A 20053-nucleotide genomic window follows, 5' to 3' on the forward strand; every position below is an offset into this window, starting at 1 on the left:
CCTGCCCCCTCATGTATACAGCCTGCCCCCTCATGTATACAGCCTGCCCCCTCATGTATACAGCCTGCCCCCTCATGTATACAGCCTGCCAGCCTGCCCCCTCATGTATACAGCCTGCCCCTCACATATACAGCCAGCCTGCCCCCATGTATGTTGGGCACATTTAAAAAAATAAACTTAATTCTCACCTTCCGGCGATACTCACCCCCGATCCTCTGCGGTGGCTCTCGATCCCCGGCAGCGTCTTCTGTCTTCTCTTGCTGGCGGAGTCGCGTCCATGCGATCTCCCCGGCGGCGCTCACTATGATGCAGCGGTGTCGCTGCTGATGACGTCACACCGCTGCATCATAGTAAGCGCCGGCGGGGAGATCGCATGGACGAGACTCCGTCGGCAAAAGAAGAAAGAAGACATCCGCAGCCGGGGATCGAAAGCCACCAACGAGGATCGGAAGCCGGCGCCGTGGATCGGGGGTGAGTATCGCCGGAAGGTGAGAACTAAGTTTATTTATTTAATGTGCTGAACTTGGGGAGCCGCCGCCGGGTATCGGGAGCCGCCGCCGGGCATCGGGAGCCGCCGCCGGTGGATCCGGGCACCGGAGGGTGAGTATTAAAATTTATTTTTTTTAATTGACTCGTGTATAAGCCGAAGTGAGGTTTTTCAGCACATTTTTTGTGCTGAAAAACTCGGCTTATACGCGAGTATATACGGTAATTATGTTCTAAACAGTCAATTACAGTCAATGTTGAAAAAGACTTGGGGGTATTGGTGGATGGTAAACTAAATTTTAGTGACCATAGCCAGGCAGCTACTGCCATAGCAAATCAAGAGAGGAATATATTCTCATGATAAGGAAATAGTTTTACCCTTATATAAATCACTGGTCAGGCCACACATGGAATATTGTGTACAGTTTTGGGCAACAGTGTAGAAAAAGGACATATTAGAACTGGAACGGGTGCAGAGGAAAGCAACCCATATTATTAAAGGAATGGGGGGGGACTAGAATACAATGACATATTACAAAATTTGGGATTATTCAATTTAGAAAAAAGATGGCTGAGCATAGACCTCCTAACAATGTACAAATACCAGTACAAGGATTTCTCCAAAGATCTTTTTATACCTAGGCCTGTGACCAGGACAAAGGGCATCCTCTACGCCTAGAGAAGAGGCGATTCTACCATCAACAAAGACAAAGGTTCTTTACTGTAAGAGCAGTTAGACTATGGAACTCTCTGCCACAGGAGGTTGTTATGGCGGACTCTATGTACATGTTCAAAAAAGGCCTGGATTCCTTTCTGGAGAGAAAAAATATCACGGGTTATGGGGAAAACATTTGTTTAATTTTTAAAGGTTGGACTTGATGGTCTTGCGTCTTTTTCCAGCCTTATATTCTATGATACTATGATTTTTAAAATGTATTCAAACAATCTTCATGAAATCTACTACCACTACATTAACCAGTGAATATTGGCACATCAAGCTGCTTTTCAACTGTGGGACTGAACTTTGTTCCTCTGATTAGTTTTAAAATGCTTTACTTTTTTATTCCAAAAAACAGCTTCTGAGAAAAATCTGTTGTTTTCTTGATCCGCCTACTCTGTGAGTTTCTCTCTTTGACGTTACTACTTTATCACACAATGTTCCTGTTTACTGAACTCAGTCAACGCAGTTCACCTGAAACACAAGTCACTTGGCACACAGTCACCTGTTGTTAAAGAATAGAGCTACCTTGTGTTTATACACTTGGCCCTCCCTGCCATGAGAACATATGACACTGTTTTTTTTACAATTTGTAATTCAGGCTTTTCCATTGAATAAGTTGCTAAGATTCTGTTCCGGTCTTGGCTTCTGGTCAATTTTCCCAAAGTTATTTTATACTGAATTGGTACTGAAAATTACTTATGATTAGAGATGAGCGAGCACTAAAATGCTCGGGTACTCGTTATTCGAGACAAACTTTTCCCGATGCTCGAGTGCTCGTCTCGAATAACGAGCCCCATTGAAGTCAATGGGAGACTCGAGCATTTTTCAAGGGGACCAAGGCTCTGCACAGGGAAGCTTGGCCAAACACCTGGGAACCTCAGAAAAGGATGGAAACACCACGGAAATGGACAGGAAACAGCAGGGGCAGCATGCATGGATGCCTCTGAGGCTGCTTAATCGCACCATTATGCCAAAACTATGGGCAACAGCATGGCCATGACAGAGTGACAGAATGAAGCTAGATAGCATCTAAAACATCCAATAATTGACCCTGACACTATAGGGGACGGCATGCAGAGGCAGCGGCAGGCTAGAGAGTGGCATGGCGACATACCCTAAATGGAGTCAGGCTTCAAACCAATGGGTGGCAGAGAGGAACCAAAGGAGGTGAGCAAGAAGCGCTCAAATAATATCGGTACATGATAAAAGTTTGCCAGTATATTTTGTGGATTACACAGCAGGGTGGCGACAAAGTTAACATGGAAGCCATGAAAACAACACAAAATTCTGCCTGACACAGCTCGTTTGATAAGGGGACCATGTATGGAGGCAGTGAACTAGTAGTAGATTAAAGGTGCTGCAGTTAAAACTATGTTAGTTGGATCTTGGCATGGAGCTGGCGCTCCGCTGCCAGGCGAGCTTTCGCCAATCCAAGCCCGTGTCTCTAGGCTACTCCCCAAACAGCACTTCTAAGAACCTTTTGTATAAGATCAAGTGTAGTAGCGTTCTTATAAGTTTAGGATATGGCGGGTGAGGGGAATGTAAACAGAAGCGCAAGAAGCGCTGAAATAATATTGGTAAATGATAAAAGTTTGCCAGTATATTTTGTGGATAACACAGCTGGGTGGCGACAAAGTTAACAACTTTGATGTGGAATCCATGAAAACAACCCAAATTTCTGCCTGACACACCTCGTTTGATAAAGGGACGATGTATGGAGGCAGCTATATGGACGACTTTTGGAGGTAGCAATGGAGACAACGTGTGGAGGCTGCTATGGAGACAATTTAATTTGGATAGTGCCTGTATGTGGCAGTCCAAAAAAGTTTTCAAACCAGAGGAGCAGGTAGGTGGCCCTCCAGACAAATGAAATAGATTGAGTGCCTGTATGTGGCAGTCCAAAAAAGTTTTCAAACCAGAGGAGCAGGTAGGTGGCCCTCCAGAAAAATGGAATAGATTGAGTGCCTGTATGTGGCAGTCCAAAAAAGTTTTCAAACCAGAGGAGCAGGTAGGTGGCCCTCCAGAAAAATGGAATAGATTGAGTGCCTGTATGTGGCAGTCCAAAAAAGTTTTCAAACCAGAGGAGCAGCTAGGTGGCCCTCCAGAAAAATGAAATAGATTGAGTGCCTGTATGTGGCACTCCCAAAAATTGTTTAAAACAGAGGACCGGGTCGGTGGCCCTCCAGAAAAATTAAATGCATAAAGTACTATAGCTAGAGTCAGTGGGCCCTGTCAAAAAATAGCCAGTTTCCTCTGCTTTACTGTACAAAGAGGAGGAGAAGGAGGAAAATGAGGAGGAGGAGGAGTGGATAAATTATTCAGGTTGAGCTTCCTTCACCTGGTGGAGATTGGAAATTAGGAGAAATCCAGGCTTTATTCATCTTAATAAGCGTCAGCCTGTCAGCGCTGTCAGTCGACAGGCGTGTACGCTTATCGGTGATGATGCCACCAGCTGCACTGAAAACCCGCTCGGACAAGACGCTAGCGGCAGGGCAGGCAAGAACCTCCAAGGCGTACAGCGCCAGTTCGTGCCACATGTCCAGCTTTGAAACCCAGTAGTTGTAGGGAGCTGTGTGATCATTTAGGACGATGGTATGGTCAGCTACGTACTCCCTCACCATCTTTCTGTAAAGATCAGCCCTACTCTGTCGAGACTGGGGACAGGTGACAGTGTCTTGCTGGGGTGACATAAAGCTGGCAAAAGCCTTGTAAAGCGTACCCTTGCCAGTGCTGGACAAGCTGCCTGCTCGCCTACTCTCCCTCGCTACTTGTCCCGCAGAACTACGCACTCTGCCGCTAGCGCTGTCAGAAGGGAAATACTGTTTCAGCTTGTGCACCAGGGCCTGCTGGTATTCATGCATTCTCACACTCCTTTCCTCTCCAGGGATGAGAGTGGAAAGATTTTGCTTGTACCGTGGGTCCAGGAGAGTGAACACCCAGTAATCGGTGCTGGAATAAATTCTTTGAACGCGAGGGTCACGGGATAGGCAGCCTAGCATGAAATCTGCCATATGCGCCAGAGTACCAACGCGTAAGAATTCACTCCCCTCACTGGCCTGACTGTCCATTTCCTCCTCCTCCAACTCCTCCAACTCCTCTTCTTCTGCCCATACACGCTGAACAGTGAAGGACTCAGCAATGGTCCCCTCTTGTGTCTCGCCAACATTCTCCTCCTCTTCCTCCTCATCCTCCTCCACCTCCACCTCCTCTGATATGCGCTGAGAAACAGACCTAAGGGTGCTTTGGCTATCAACAAGGGAATCTTCTTCCCCCGTCTCTTGTGACGAGCGCAAAGCTTCCGACTTCATGCTGATCAGAGAGTTTTTCAACAGGCCAAGCAGCGGGATGGTGAGGCTGATGATGGCGGCATCGCCACTGACCATCTGTGTTGACTCCTCAAAGTTACTCAGCACCTGACAGATATCAGACATCCACGTCCACTCCTCATTGTAGACTTGAGGAAGCTGACTGACCTGACTACCAGTTCTGGTGGAAGTTGACATCTGGCAGTCTACAATCGCTCGGCGCTGCTGGTAAACTCTGGATAACATGGTCAGTGTTGAATTCCACCTCGTGGGCACGTCGCACAACAGTCGGTGAGCGGGCAGTTGGAGGCGGCGCTGCGCTGCCCTGAGAGTGGCAGCATCTGTGCTGGACTTCCTGAAATGCGCACAGATGCGGCGCACCTTCGTGAGCAAATCAGACAGATTGGGGTATGTCTTGAGGAAACGCTGAACTATCAGATTTAACACATGGGCCAGGCATGGCACATGTGTCAGTCTGCCGAGTTGCAGAGCCGCCACCAGGTTATGGCCGTTGTCGCACACAACCATGCCTGGCTTCAGGTTCAGCGGTGCCAGCCACAGATCAGTCTGCGCCGTGATGCCCTGTAATAGTTCTTGGGCGGTGTGCCTTTTATCGCCTAGGCTCAGCAGTTTGAGCACCGCCTGCTGTCGCTTAGCGACGGCACTGCTGCTGTGCCTAGAGCTACCGACTGATGGCGCCATGCCCACGGATGGTAGTTCGGAGGAGGAGGTGGAGGAGGGGTGGGAGGAGGAGGAGGCATAGTAGGCCTGAAACACCTGGACCGAGGTAGGCCCCGCAATCCTCGGCGTCGGCAGTATATGACCAGCCGCAGGGTCAGACTCGGTCCCAGCCTCCACCAAGTTAACCCAATGTGCCGTCAGCGATATATAGTGGCCCTGCCCGGCAGCACTCGTCCACGTGTCCGTGGTCAGGTGGACCTTGTCAGAAACGGCGTTGGTCAGGGCACGGATGATGTTGTCTGACACGTGCTGGTGCAGGGCTGGGACGGCACATCGGGAAAAGTAGTGGCGGCTGGGGACCGAATACCGAGGGGCGGCCGCCGCCATGAGGTTGCGAAAGGCCTCGGTCTCTACTAGCCTATAGGGCAGCATCTCCAGGCTAAGCAATCTGGAGATGTGGACATTAAGGGCTTGGGCGTGCGGGTGGGTTGCACTATATTTGCGTTTCCGCTCCAGCGTCTGGGGTATGGAGAGCTGATCGCTGGTGGAGGATCGTGGAGGCGACGATGGGGTTTTTGTGGCAGGGTCCTGGGCAGGGGGCTGACTATCAGCTGACACAGGGGAAGGAGCAGTGGTGTGCACGGCCGGAGGTGAACGGGCTTGTTGCCACTGAGTGGGGTGTTTAGCATTCATATGCCTGCGCATACTGGTGGTAGTTAAGCTATTAGTGGTGGAACCCCTGCTGATCCTGGTTTGGCAAATGTTGCACACCACAGTCCGTCGGTCATCCGGTGTTTCCTTAAAGAACCTCCAGACTTCTGAAAATCTACCCCTCGCCGCAGGAGCCCTCGCCACGGGAGCTTCACTAGTTGACACATTTGGCGCTGATGCACCAGCTCTGGCCCTGCCTCTCCGTCTGGCCCCACCACTGCCTCTTCCAACCTGTTCTGGTCGAGGACTCTCCTCCGTCTCAGAAGCACTGTGTTCACCCGGCCTATCAACCCAGCTTGGGTCTGTCACCTCATCATCCTCCGATCCCTCAGTCTGCTCCCCCCTCGGACTTCCTGCCCTGACAACAACTTCCCCACTGTCTGACAACCGTGTCTCCTCATCGTCGGACACCTCTTTACACACTTCTTCCACTACGTCAAGAAGGTCATCATCACCCATAGACTGTGACTGGTGGAAAACCTGGGCATCGGAAAATTGCTCAGCAGCAACCGGACAAGTGGTTTGTGAGTGTGGGAAGGGTCCAGAAAACAGTTCCTCAGAGTATGCCGGTTCAAATGCCAAATTTTCCTGGGAGGGGGCAGACTGGGGGGGAGGAGGCTGAGGTGCAGGAGCTGGAGGAGTGCCGATTTCGGTGACATGGGTGGACTGCGTGGAAGACTGACTGGTGGACAAATTGCTCGAAGCATTGTCGGCAATCCACGACATCACCTGTTTGCACTGTTCTGGCCTCAACAGTGCTCTACCACGAGTCCCAGTAACTTCAGACATGAACCTAGGGAGTGTAGCTCCCCTGCTCCCTCATAAGCAGGTGGTGTCTCACCCCGCCCAGGACCACGGCCTCTGACCCCTGCAGTAGTTGGACGCCCACGTCCCCGCCCTCGTCCTCTACCCCTAGCCCTCGGGTTAAACATTTTGAAAATGAGAGTTATAACTTTAATTTTTTTTTTAACTTTTTTTTTTTTTTTTGTTTTTTTTTGTGTTTTTTAGTTTTTAAAACCAAACGATGCTATCCTATTGCTATGGCTATTTTCTAGCCAAGTATGAAAGCACACTGCTATGCCAGATGAGATGACGCTGAGTTATTAAAAAAATAAACGTAAAATAAAAAAGGAAATGGCAGACTGTGCCTAATTGAAATCCAACCCCTAATAAATTTTCCCACTTCGGTCTTTGCGATGGATATGTGCGTCACTAAGCGCAAAACACAGTGGTCGCAAGTCTCACTACAAATTGCTCACAATTTGCTAGTATATGCACTGCAGCAAGTACAGCCACCAGCAGATCAACCAGAAATCAAATATATATAACGCTACTGTAGGCGTAAGTAAGCCGTTTGGATTCTCCTATGGCTATTTTCTAGCCAAGTATGAAAGCACACTACTATGCCAGATGAGATGACGCTGAGTTATTAAAAAAATAAACGTAAAATAAAAAAGGAAATGGCAGACTGTGCCTAATTGAAATCCAACCCCTAATAAATTTTCCCACTTCGGTTTTTGCGATGGATATGTGCGTCACTAAGCGCAAAACACAGCGGTCGCAAGTCTCACTACAAATTGCTCACAATTTGCTAGTAGATGCACTGCAGCAAGTACAGCCACCAGCAGATCAACCAGAAATCAAATATATATAACGCTACTGTAGGCGTAAGTAAGCCGTTTGGATTCTCCTATGGCTATTTTCTAGCCAAGTATGAAAGCACACTACTATGCCAGATGAGATGACGCTGAGTTATTAAAAAAATAAACGTAAAATAAAAAGTAAATGGCAGACTGTGCCTAATTGAAATCAAACCCCTAATAAATTTTCCCACTTTGGTGTTTGAGGTGGATATGTGTGTCACTAAGAGCTAAACACAACGGTAGCAAGTCCCCCTGCAAATTCCTCACAATATGGTACTAGCTGCAAATAAAAAAAAAAAAAGTATAACGTTATTGTAGCCCTAAGAAGGGCTGTTGGGTTCTTGTAGAATCACTCCTGCCTAACAGTAAGCTAATAGAACACCCTAACGCTTTCCCTGACCAGCAGCAGCTCTCTCCCTAGCGGCATCCAGACACAGAGGGGCAGATTTATCAAGCAGTCTGAAAGTCAGAATATTTCCAATTGCCCATGGCAACCAATCACAGCTCCCCTTTAAAATATTCATGAGCACTGGTGAAATGAAAGCTGAGCTGTGATTGGTTGCCATGGGCAACTGGAAATATTCTGACTTTCAGACTGCTTGATAAATCTGCCCCAGAATGTTCTACACAGAGTTTGCCAAATCAGTCCCTTTCTCACAATCTAATCAACCTACCTGTATGTTATGGAGTGTGGAAAGAAACTGTAGGACCTGGGGGAAACGCACGCAAACACGGAGAGAAAATACAAACTCTTTGCAGATGTTGACCTGGATAGGACTTGAACACAGGATCCCAGCGCTGCAAGGCTATAGTGCTAACCACTGAGACTCCGTGCTGCCCATACCTAAACCCCAACTTCTGACTGAAGTTACAGATTGGAGACCCGAACCCACAATGTTTGGAACAGATCTGAACATTGTGTGGGTGGTTCCGTTCATCGCTATTAGTGGGAACATTGAATCCCTTAACAACCAGGCCCTTTTCATTTTTGCGTTTTAATTTTTCGCTCCCCACCTTCAAAAATCCATAACATTTTTATTTTTCCATGAAAAGATCTGTGTGAGGGCTTGTTTTCTGCGTAACAAATTGTATTTCATAATTACGGTATTTAATATTCCATGCCATGTACTGGGAAGCGGGAAATAAAACGGTTTGTTCACACCTGAAACAAGCAGAGAATGCTATATAATATATAACGTTATGTGTCAAACTGTGAAGTGAAATTTATTTATTAGGAAACTAAATCAGGTGTAAATTAATGGCCATGGGTGTTTCTGATGACCCTAACTGTAAATATAGGCAACATACTGTAAATGATGACATGGTGATCTTAGTAGAAGCTATTAGGCTTGGACACTAAGAAACTTTGCAAACCGTTTTATGTACAGGCAGTCCCCTGGTTGCGTACAATATAGGTTCCATACGTTTCTTCTTAAATTGAATTTGTATGTAAGTTGGAACTGTATATTTTATTGCTGTAGTTCTAGACAAAAATAATTTTTTTGCCCAAGTGACAATTGGAGTTTCAAAATTTTTTTCCTGTAATGGGACCAAGGATTATCAATAAAGCTTCATTACAGTAACCTTACAGCTGATCATTGCAGTCTGGGACTAATGGAAAGCATTTAGAAAGCTTCCCTAAAGGTCACAGTGGGCAGTAATCTGTAATCTATATTTAATTCTTTAGGTCTTTATTATGTTTAATTAAAGAAGAACAGAGGCAGAATGATGTAACTGTTTCTTTTCTCTGTCTTTTTAAGCTACGCCTTTTGTATGAGTGCAATCCAATGGCCTTTATTATTGAGCAAGCAGGCGGAATGGCAACCACTGGAGCTAAGCCAGTGCTGGATGTTCAGCCAGAGTCCATCCATCAGAGGGTGCCACTGATTCTTGGCTCGCCAGATGATGTTGAAGAGTACTTGGCTTGTGTGAAGAAACACCAGAAGAGCAGCTAATTGTGTTTAACTTTGTTTTTTTTATTTATGTACCTGTGTTTCTTGTGTATAAAGGAAGTTATGAACAACCTACTCAATGAGTACATCATTGATAAATCAGACAGGTTGAATTCAATCCCTTATAATACAATATATTAATAGTTTGTATAAGAGGAGTGTTGTACAGATGCACAATGAAAATTTGCCATGTGCTGTTTTTTCAAATGGATAGCACCATACGCCTTACATTTTTATGGATCAGTGATGTGGTCATTATTACAATGCACCACGCAAACCCATCCGCTAAAAGAATACTCTATCAAAGCACTTTTCATGTAGCATTCATAGACTATAGTTTAACAGACTGTAGTAAATCAATGTTAACATTGTTTTTTCACAGCCGATTTTGGCAACATTTGTGTGCAGGTAGCATACGAATTCTTTTCTTAAAAGGCTCACGTGGAAAGCTTTAGGAACCTGAAATCTTATATTCATTGGTGGTTTGTCCATGTAATTAGATGAATAAGATGGAAATTGCTCCTCTAAACTGTTCAGTCTGAAAATGATGGAGTTAAAAAATGTGTCACTTGCACTGCCCAAGGAACACAACTGCTGCCATTAGAGCCAGGCCAGGGACTAGGGGTAGTCTCACCTAGGGCGCTACCCTCGCCTCCTATCCTGGGGCGGTGTCCCAGCCTTCAGTAGCGATCAGCGATATGTGTATCTATAAGATACACATATTGCTGGTTGCTGTTAGCAGCTGGCGCCCTCTTGGACCCAGAAGTGCAGCTGCCAACGTCATTGCTCAGGCATCGGCACCGCCTGGGTCATAGAGTGAGAGAATGGACGGAACATGCGGTATCAGGGAGCGCAGGTAGGTAAGTATTATTTTATTATTTTTGCAGAGGCTGCCTATATACACTACAGGGGGGGGGGCAGGCTGGCTATATACGCTACAGTGGGGAGCTTGCTGGCTATATACTGAGGGCATAGGTTATGATTTTTTTAGGGACGGAGTGTGGAGAGATTCTCCAGAGGCCACAGTCACCCAGGTGGCAAATTCTGCAGAGATAAGTCACAAATTGGAGAAGTTTCCATGACGTTCTTTACCTGATAGAGAAGGACTGGCAACTATGAGGAGAGTACAGGAAGAAGAGCAGGATGGACGAGACCAACACAAATATAGAAGGAAACGGCTGCAGCCTAATAGTAAGTGATGTCTGTGCCCAAGTACAGCCCAGATGTGCAGTACATGCAATGCTGATATACACTCAACGGCCACTTTATTAGGTACAACTGTCCAACTGCTCGTTAACACTCAATTTCTAATCAGCCAATCACATGGCGACAACTCAGTGCATTTAGGCATGTAGACATGGTCAAGACAATCTCCTGCAGTTCAAACCGAGCATCAGTATGGGGAAGAAAGGTGATTTGAGTGCCTTTGAACGTGGCATGGTTGTTGGTGCCAGAAGGGCTGGTCTGAGTATTTCAGAAACTGCTAATCTACTGGGATTTTCACGCACAACCATCTCTAGGGTTTACAGAGAATGGTCCGAAAAAGAAAAAACATCCAGTGAGCTGCAGTTCTGTGGGCGGAAATGCCTTGTTGATACCAGAGGTCAGAGGAGAATGGGCAGACTGGTTCGAGCTGATAGAAAGGCAACAGTGACTTAAATCGCCACCCGTTACAACCAAGGTAGGTAGAAGAGCATCTCTGAACGCACAGTACGTCGAACTTTGAGGCAGATGGGCTACAGCAGCAGAAGACCACACCGGGTGCCACTCCTTTCAGCTAAGAACAGGAAACTGAGGCTACAATTTGCACAAGCTCATCGAAATTGGACAGTAGAAGATTGGAAAAACATTGCCTGGTCTGATGAGTCTCGATTTGTGCTGCGACATTCGGATGGTAGGGTCAGAATTTGGCGTCAACAACATGAAAGCATGGATCCATCCTGCCTTGTATCAACGGTTCAGGCTGGTGGTGGTGGTGTCATGGTGTGGGGAATATTTTCTTGGCACTCTTTGGGCCCCTTGGTACCAATTGAGCATCGTTGCAACGCCACAGCCTACCTGAGTATTGTTGCTGACCATGTTCATCCCTTTATGACCACAATGTACCCAACATCTGATGGCTACTTTCAGCAGGATAATGCGCCATGTCATAAAGCTGGAATCATCTCAGACTGGTTTCTTGAACATGACAATGAGTTCACTGTACTCAAATGGCCTCCACAGTCACTAGATCTCAATCCAATAGAGCATCTTTGGGATGTGGTGGAACGGGAGATTCGCATCATGGATGTGCAGCCGACAAATCTGCAGCAACTGTGTGATGCTATCATGTCAATATGGACCAAAATCTCTGAGGAATGCTTCCAGCACCTTGTTGAATCTATGCCACGAAGAATTGAGGCAGTTCTGAAGGCAAAAGGGGGTCCAACCCGTTACTAGCATGGTGTACCTAATAAAGTGGCCGCTGAGTGTATATTGATGTGTGTAGTAAATACATCAATATATATAGTAAATACATTTTTGGTCTATACTTATAAGTGCAGGATAATCTGTGCTGTTTATTCTTTGCTGGTAAATATTTATATGTGCAGCCTAGTCATTGGTATCTATGTGTTTGGTATATTCATTGCTGGAACATATTTATTTGTTTACTACATTCTTGGCAGGTTTATATTATAAGCATTGCAGGTATTTTCACTGGAGGGGCATATTTTCACGGCTGGGAGGCCTTATTGTAGATGTTTTCATAGTAGTTTACCACTTGATTTCTTTCTTATTATTTTTAATGGGGGAGGCATTTCATTTTAATGTTAGGATTGGGGGCACAATTTAGCATGACTGCCTAGGGCAATAAATGCCTTGTCCCGGCCCTGATTAGAGCCATGATTCTGTTAGTCACTGCTTCCCCACGGGAATACTATTGCATACTGAACATATGACTTCAGTACAAACTTGTAGAATCAGAGATGACAAATTTTGCACACTTAATACACCCCTGTGAAGTTGTCCTTACCTGTAAAATCAAACAGCAATTGAGTGCTGAAGGAGAAGGGGGGATTTAGCTCTATGTAATTCCCTCATCTAGTTGTATCTAACTGGACTCAATAACTTAATACTCCTATCGCCCCCAACCCCACAATTTGAAATACTATGGGTTATTTCAATTTAACTGTGTGTTTGCAGCAAGGACATAATTATATTCAAGTGATAGAATTCTGTTCTACTAGTCAAAATTTTTATTATACATGTCAAAACTCCACATAAACATGTTACTTTTGCCAATTTGAATGTTTGTTCATATGTTTCACATAACTACAAAACTGATTTTATAATGGCAAACATTGAGCTACTTGAGTATACTTTATTCTATAATAGGCACTGAACAGAAGAAGCTGAGAAAAAGGGAGCAGTGCTCTGATGATCCCTTCATGCATCACTTCCCTGTCAGCTGCTGTTACCATTAACCTCCCGGACTTCCAGTGCTGGCAAGAATTGTGCCTTCCCTCTGTGTAGCAATGCGTAGGAATCACGTGAGAAATGTTTATGGGAAGGAAAGACCTGTCTGGTGTAGAAGGGTTAATCTTGTCCCACATACAAGGAAGTTCTGACTCAGCAGTATGTAGTAATGTTATCACATACATATCACATGATGATGGTTCACAACACTTGGCACTGTTATTAGAGAATGAACCAGCTAACCTGAAAAATGTGTTATAAATTATTTAGAATGTATAGCTTAACACAACTTGATAGGCCTCTGTGTTCATGTATAGGCTCTCACAATACTTAGTCGTATTAGTAAAAATAAAGCACAATATTTGTGATCGTAATATTCGGAATATTAGACTTCTACAGTTTAAACCAGAAGTTTCCATATACTATATAAAAATACACATATACATGTTTTTCTCACTCTGAGGCCGTGAGAATTTTTAATGCATTTTTATTATATTAAACAAGTCAAAAGTATATACCGTAAATCCTAAAATTACTGAATCTTCAAATAATCTGGGACAGCCCATATGATGTATTTGATAGCTTCTGAAGGGTTTATTGCCAACATCTGAGTTAATTAGAGACACACCTGTGGATGTATTTTAAAGTACACCTGAAACACACTGCTTCTTTGTGTACAACAAATGGACAAATTCCTTAATTTTTGGAGACATGTCCTGTGGGGTGACAAAACTAAAGTTGAACTGTTTGGCCATAATTACCATTGTTACGTTTGGATGAAATAGGAAGAAATTCACAAGCCTGTGAACACCATCCGATCTGTGGAACACGGGTGGTGTCTGTACCATGTTGTATTGCTGCAGGAGGGCTAGTGCACTTCACAAAATAGATGCATAATGATAAAAGAACATTATGTGGAAATACTGAATCAGCATCTCAAGACATCAGCCCGGAAGTTAAATCTTGGCCACAAATGGGTCCCCAATGACCGTGGCATACTGCCAAACTGGTTACAAAGTGGCTTAAGAATGACACCGTCAATATTTAGGAGTGGCCATAAAGCCCATATCTCAATCCTATTGAAAAATGTATAAATAATCTAAAAGAGACAATTACTGCACTGAAGATAACTTTCTGTGAATCCTTTATCTAAAAATCTATTCAAATGAATTGAATGTCTACAGTATTGCAATAAACCTGCAGTTTGTGAACATGTCCCATCAAGCCTCCCTCACACAGAAGCAGAGTCGTTGTGATACCAGATACTAATAATAATAAAAAATCCATCACTCTATAGAGAGCAATAATACATGATACATTATGGTTCGGAGGTTTATTACAGACTTTGCATTGTGGTCCTGGAGATTCATTTTTAGTAATTCCACAGGTTTTGACTGGGTCAAAATGCAGGTTTTGAACAAAATACTTTAGATTGTAAGAATCCTCCACAAAAAAATTCTAGCGCGCAACACTAAGATGACTACACCTTGCATGAGGACAGATTCGGGATGTGGTTATAAAATCGTGTCAGCATTTCTCACTTTTGTTGTACTACCTTGCAGAACAAAATGTTTAATCTTTTTTCTTTTCTTTGCATTAAATATTGTAGACTTAGCATATTTCATGAAGTATATTCTTATCTGAAAGTATCATTTCTGAAACGCCCACACTACACTATTTCTTTATATGTAAAGTGAATTTGTCAGCTCACAGGTCACAATTAAACTAAACATATAGGAGGTAATTTGTTTTCGGATTTCCACCAGTTTTCTTTTTCAGACACCTTTTTTTTGCTGCTGCACCATGTGAACCTTATTTATTGGGGCAGATTTATCAAGCTGTCTAAAATTAAGAATGTTCTTAGTTGCCCATGGCAACCAATTACAGCTCCCCTTTAAAATATTCATGAGCACTGGTAAAATGAAAGCTAAGCTGTAATTAGTTGCCATGGGCAACTAAGAACATTCTTACTTTTCAAAAATGTGATAAATCTGCCCCATTACTGTATATACTCAAGTATAAGCTGAGTTTTTCAGCACAAAAAATGTACTGAAAATCCACAACTCAGCTTATACTAGGGTCAATTAAAAAAAAACAACTCTGTACTCGCCTTTAGCTCCGTCTTTGGCCCCGTGTGGTCCCATTGCACACACCATGACATCAGCCACTTGCCGACATCACAGTGTGTGCGCCACCATCTGCATACAATATGTCAGGCGGCTGACTTCATGGTGTATGCAACCAGACCGTGCGGGAGCCGAAGACAGAGCTGAAGACAGAAGAGGGTCATCGGAGGGATGGGGCATCGGAAAGGTGACTACAGAGGGTTTTTTTTAGGCTGGGCAGGGGGCTGTTGGCTATATACGGCAAGAGGGGGAAGGCACTGGCTATATACGAGGGTGCAGGCACTGGCTATATACTAGGGGGCACGGGGTTGTGGCTATATACAAGGGTGAAGGCACTAGCTAGGGAGAAGGCTACTGGCTTTACTGTAGACTAGGTGACAGGGGCTGGCTATATACTGGGGGGCATGTGACCAATGCATTTCCCACCCTCGGCTGATACTCAAGTCAACAGGTTTTTCCCAGTTTTTTGTGTTAAAATTAGGGGCCTCGGGTTATACTCGAATATATATGGTATGTTTCAGCGCCATAATTTCTGACACTCCCACCAGTTTTTTTTTCTTTCAATTTGGCTGCAACTTGTGAATCCCAACACTTCAATCCCTGCTTTTGAAATTTCACTGACGCCGGACCCACCATCCTCATGAATGTGGAGTTATTTCAGACACTTTCGGTCGTGCACCAATTCATTAAGCCCTTGCAACATAGTCTAATAAACCACACAAAAAAAGACCTTGCCACATAAATGACTCCCTTAATCTTGTATGTGATGTGCTTGTTCTTGTAACATGCAGAGAAATTTATTATTATATTATTATTATTATTATGCTAATATTCATTTTGGTGAACTCCTGCTCAGCCTTGATTTACAGTGTACTTTTCCTGATGCAAAATTCGATGCGGTGAAGCACCAAAATCTTAATTTGCATATAAATAAATATTTCTCTGCATTTAGGCCACAGATCCATAAGAAAATAATAAGAAAATCCATATGCCAATATTTTTATACAGTTTATGTGTGACCAGGGAGATGACTGATCCCCTTTAAAGAAATAAGAGGACTAAGAGTATGAATAATAATCTTTATTTATTCAGCGCCATCATATTCCATAGTGCTTTACAAATCATAGGGGACATATACAAATAAAATAAGACAGAGTAATAGTCATATGAAACAATAGTAGTGAGGGTCCTATACGCAAGAGCTTACAGTCTATGAGGATGAGGGGGTGACACAAGAGCTATAAGATGAATGCAAACTTTGCCATTCATTAATATTTCAGAATCTTAGCAAATTTCTTCAATAAGATCTGTATAATTGTTCTTTACAAGAAATACTTTTAAAATTAGAATAGAAAAAAATGCTATCATTTTAGTCTCTTGAGTTTTGTGAAAATTACATCAGGAAGAAATATAAGCTGCAGATTTTAGAGATCTCTTTCACACGTATTGTTTTCGTACCACAGTCTGTATTGGTGAATTTACCCAATAACAGGAGCAGCACTACACAAGCATTTTCGACTTTTTTCTTTTCTCCTTATATTCTGTTATGTAATGGTTTCTATGGGTAACTGCACACATTTATAATAGTTTCTGGTAATCTCTCTTTCATGAGCTGTTCTTCAGAGTATCCTGTGACACTGTATACATTCCAAAACTGTCACAAACATTTCCTTTCTGCTTGGTCATGAAAAAGGAAACAAACCTCTGAAGCTTCCAAAGGTCTGATGTGTTATCCAGCCATTTGCAACATGTCAGCACTATAACAGATACTACTATGTGCAAAATGTGCATATAGTTACCTAATGTAGAATCCATTTTCACTGTCTTACAATCATTAAAAAAACAGGATATATTCAACCTGAAGATCTATCTCATTGTGTTCCCCATTGTGCCTCTGATTTTGAAAAAAAAAAACAGAGGCAGATTTATAAAAAGTGTCCTAAAGTTAGTGCAGAGTTAGACTAGACAGTCTTATTCTGCACCAGATTCATATACAGTAAGTGTCTGCTGCTGGATGATAAATCTGTACTAGCAGGGCCGGCGCTATGGGTAGGCAAAGGTGGCAATTGCCCAGGGCCCCCAGGGAGAAAGGGGAGAATCTCTTCTTTCAAATGAATCTTGAATTGTGTTTCTAGGTGCTATGGATCCAGAGATATTCAGGTTTAAAGTGAGAATATCAGGTGCCATTTTTATATATAAATATCTCCGTTTTCCTACATTTTAGAAACACATAATTTAGATTCATATAAAAGAGGATACTCTCTTCTTTCATAGGAAAAAAGAAGTAAGGTTCTATGAGTCACAGAACCAGAGATACAGCCCCCTGAAGTGTCTCCCCCATCTCCAGATTCTTAGCCATCAGGCTGCAGGGAGAATGTACTGCACACAGGAGCTGCTGCACCTCACAGATAATGGAAATATTCACTTTATATGTTACTAGTACTACATTTTGAGAAGGGATAATATCAACTAATATTCATGTTTTTAACCCTTCTCTATGCAAATCTAAGAACACACTTTGGGCCACACGTATCAATCATTTTTTTCTGTTGTTTTTGCGCCTTTTCATTCAGGCGCACCGTTTTGTGCCATTTTTGCAACTAAATGCCAAACTAGCTGCGCAGCAAAAATAACCAGCTTTCCCTCATTTATCCTAGCAATCCAGATGTTTTGATGCGCCTAATGATATTCATCACTTGCGACTTTTCATTTAGGCGCAAAAACGGGCGGAAATATACTCCAGCCCGAAGCTGGCGTTAACTGAGAAGAAAGCACTGAGCCCCTTTGCAGAACAGCTCATTTCTAGCAGCAAAGCTCAGCCAGACACTAGAACAGATCATACAAACATGAGATACTCTGCAGACACTAGAACATATAATAGATACATTAGATACTCTGCAGACAGGAGCTGCAGACTCTATTTACAGTTCATCACCTTCTATTTACAAAACATTCTGCAGAATCCTGAGCTCAGAGCAAGACAGGAGAGAACGTTACAGAATGTTGCACATAGTACTGACAAGTGTCCCCCATGTAATTCTGCACAGTATCACCAGTGTGTCTGAGGGGGATACTGTGCAGGATTACAGGGGTGCAGCAGGAGACCAGCACTGGGGGATCCCCTCCAGGAGAAGCCACTGCTGAGGAGGTCACTGGGTGCTAGGTGTCACACACCTGGGTGCTGCTGTGAGTGTTATCTTCATTCTGGGATGTGGGAGAAGCAGAGAGGAGCTTGTAGCAGGATGACATGTAAGTGCCCGAATCTAACATTGCGCCTAAACTGTGTTAAAGTAAAGTGATTAATAAGAGGCAGAAAATATACTTATCACAGATGGTTGTAGCTTGTGATAATTCTGGAAAACAGTGCGCCAGAATTTAGGCGCAACTACTACTCTTAGGCGCACAAAAGTGATAAATGTGGCCCTTTCTCTCTTATTCCCTTTTATTTTGTGAGGTTTTTTTTGTTGGGAAAATTGACTGATATGATGAACATTCAATCCTCTTCGCCTAATGTGACTACACCGCGACCAGAACATGTCCATAAAGTGATATGTAACACTAAAAACACACACATGTCCTGGAATAAAGTTTTTATTTCCCATCATCCTCCATTATTTCCACCGATGTTATGACGTTCTCACTCTCATTCTTATGATCCGCGGAGGGTTCTGTTATTGTGCAGCTAATACAATGGCCACATCTAAACGTGACTTTTATTATCTCATTAGAGAGGTTTATTGATATATAGTTATTTATTTGGGTTACCATTGTGTAAGGAACAGACAATGATAGATCTGTGATCTGTGATCTGTGATAGATTTGGTGAATATACACATGTGGGGTAGGTATGCTCTCCTCACATCTTACTGTTTTAGGAAAGTAGATTTTCTTTATATAAGTATCTGGATTTGTAGATATTTTAGAGGAAATTTTGAATGTTAATTGCCAAATGCATCGCCTGGTTGTCTGCTTTCATTCAATTCTATAGGTTTTATGGCGCCTTTACTTTTTATTCTGTTTTATTGATATATTTTGCAGGTTGTGACTGTCTAAAAATGTCTAGCTAAAAAGCAGATCTCTAGTTATTACAGTTTTAGTGATATTATGTGGATTTATTCATGTGAACATATCAATAGGGCACATTTGTGAACTCTACAAATGTCCATGTTTGGATCAAATTTTTTGCCATCAAAGTCAAATTTTAAGTATTTTAAATAAAATGTTTCAATTTGAATCAAAATTGCATGAAGGCGCCTATGTCTATAAAATCTTTGATGCAATTTTGAAAATGGGGCAAGTGTCTGCTTTCAGAAAATATCGGTCCCTCTCCCCAATGGGCCTCACAGTTTAATCAACCTACCAGTAATTTTTTGGAGTGTGGGCAGATGTTGACCAGCGCTGCAAGGCTGTAGTGCTAATCACGGAGCCACCATGCTGCCCATAAATCTCCCTATCATTTATCATCTCCTATAAAATTCTCCCATATTACAGTTTGTTTTATCATACTAAAGGAGCCTCTTGCTGACTGTGACTGGTCATAAAATAGTTTTATTTTGGGGCCCCACTTTTAGTTTTGCCCAGGGCCCCACTTTGTCTAGAACCGGCCCTGTGTACTAGTATAAGACTGTCTAGTCGTACTCTGCACCTCCCATTAGTTGGCTTACTTTAGGCCAGGAAGTTAAGACAAAATTCTCCTGGGTCAGGAGTATTTTTGGTTCACAGACCTTTTTGGCGAAAGACCACACCCCTTTTCACACACCACATCCCTTTTGCCGAGCTAGTTGTAGGAGAGCCAGTTAAAAACTATGACAGAATTCGGTCATAGACAAATCAATAAATTTTCCCCAATGTGCCCACTGAGCTGCCTTAAAAATGTATGTGCCACATTGTGCTCCAGAATATAGTCATTGCTATCCCAGTTTAGAATATTCCCTCACTGATTTCATTACTCAAGTCCATTAGAGCAGGGCAC

General features: G+C 43.3%; 1 protein-coding gene across 1 annotated transcript in view; it reads left to right on the forward strand.

Annotated features, from left to right (window-relative positions):
* LOC140130876 (fructose-1,6-bisphosphatase isozyme 2) overlaps positions 1-9574 on the forward strand; it is a 30358-nt gene extending 20784 nt beyond the window's left edge. Inside the window, exon 7 of the mRNA XM_072150848.1 lies at positions 9308-9574. Within this exon, the coding sequence (XP_072006949.1) occupies positions 9308-9502 (195 nt within the window). The 3' untranslated portion in view covers positions 9503-9574. The remainder of the gene's footprint in view (positions 1-9307) is intronic.
* Positions 9575-20053: the final 10479 nt, after the last annotated feature.

The sequence above is a fragment of the Engystomops pustulosus genome, chromosome 1, assembly GCF_040894005.1.
Source record: "Engystomops pustulosus chromosome 1, aEngPut4.maternal, whole genome shotgun sequence".
Taxonomy (NCBI): domain Eukaryota; kingdom Metazoa; phylum Chordata; class Amphibia; order Anura; family Leptodactylidae; genus Engystomops; species Engystomops pustulosus.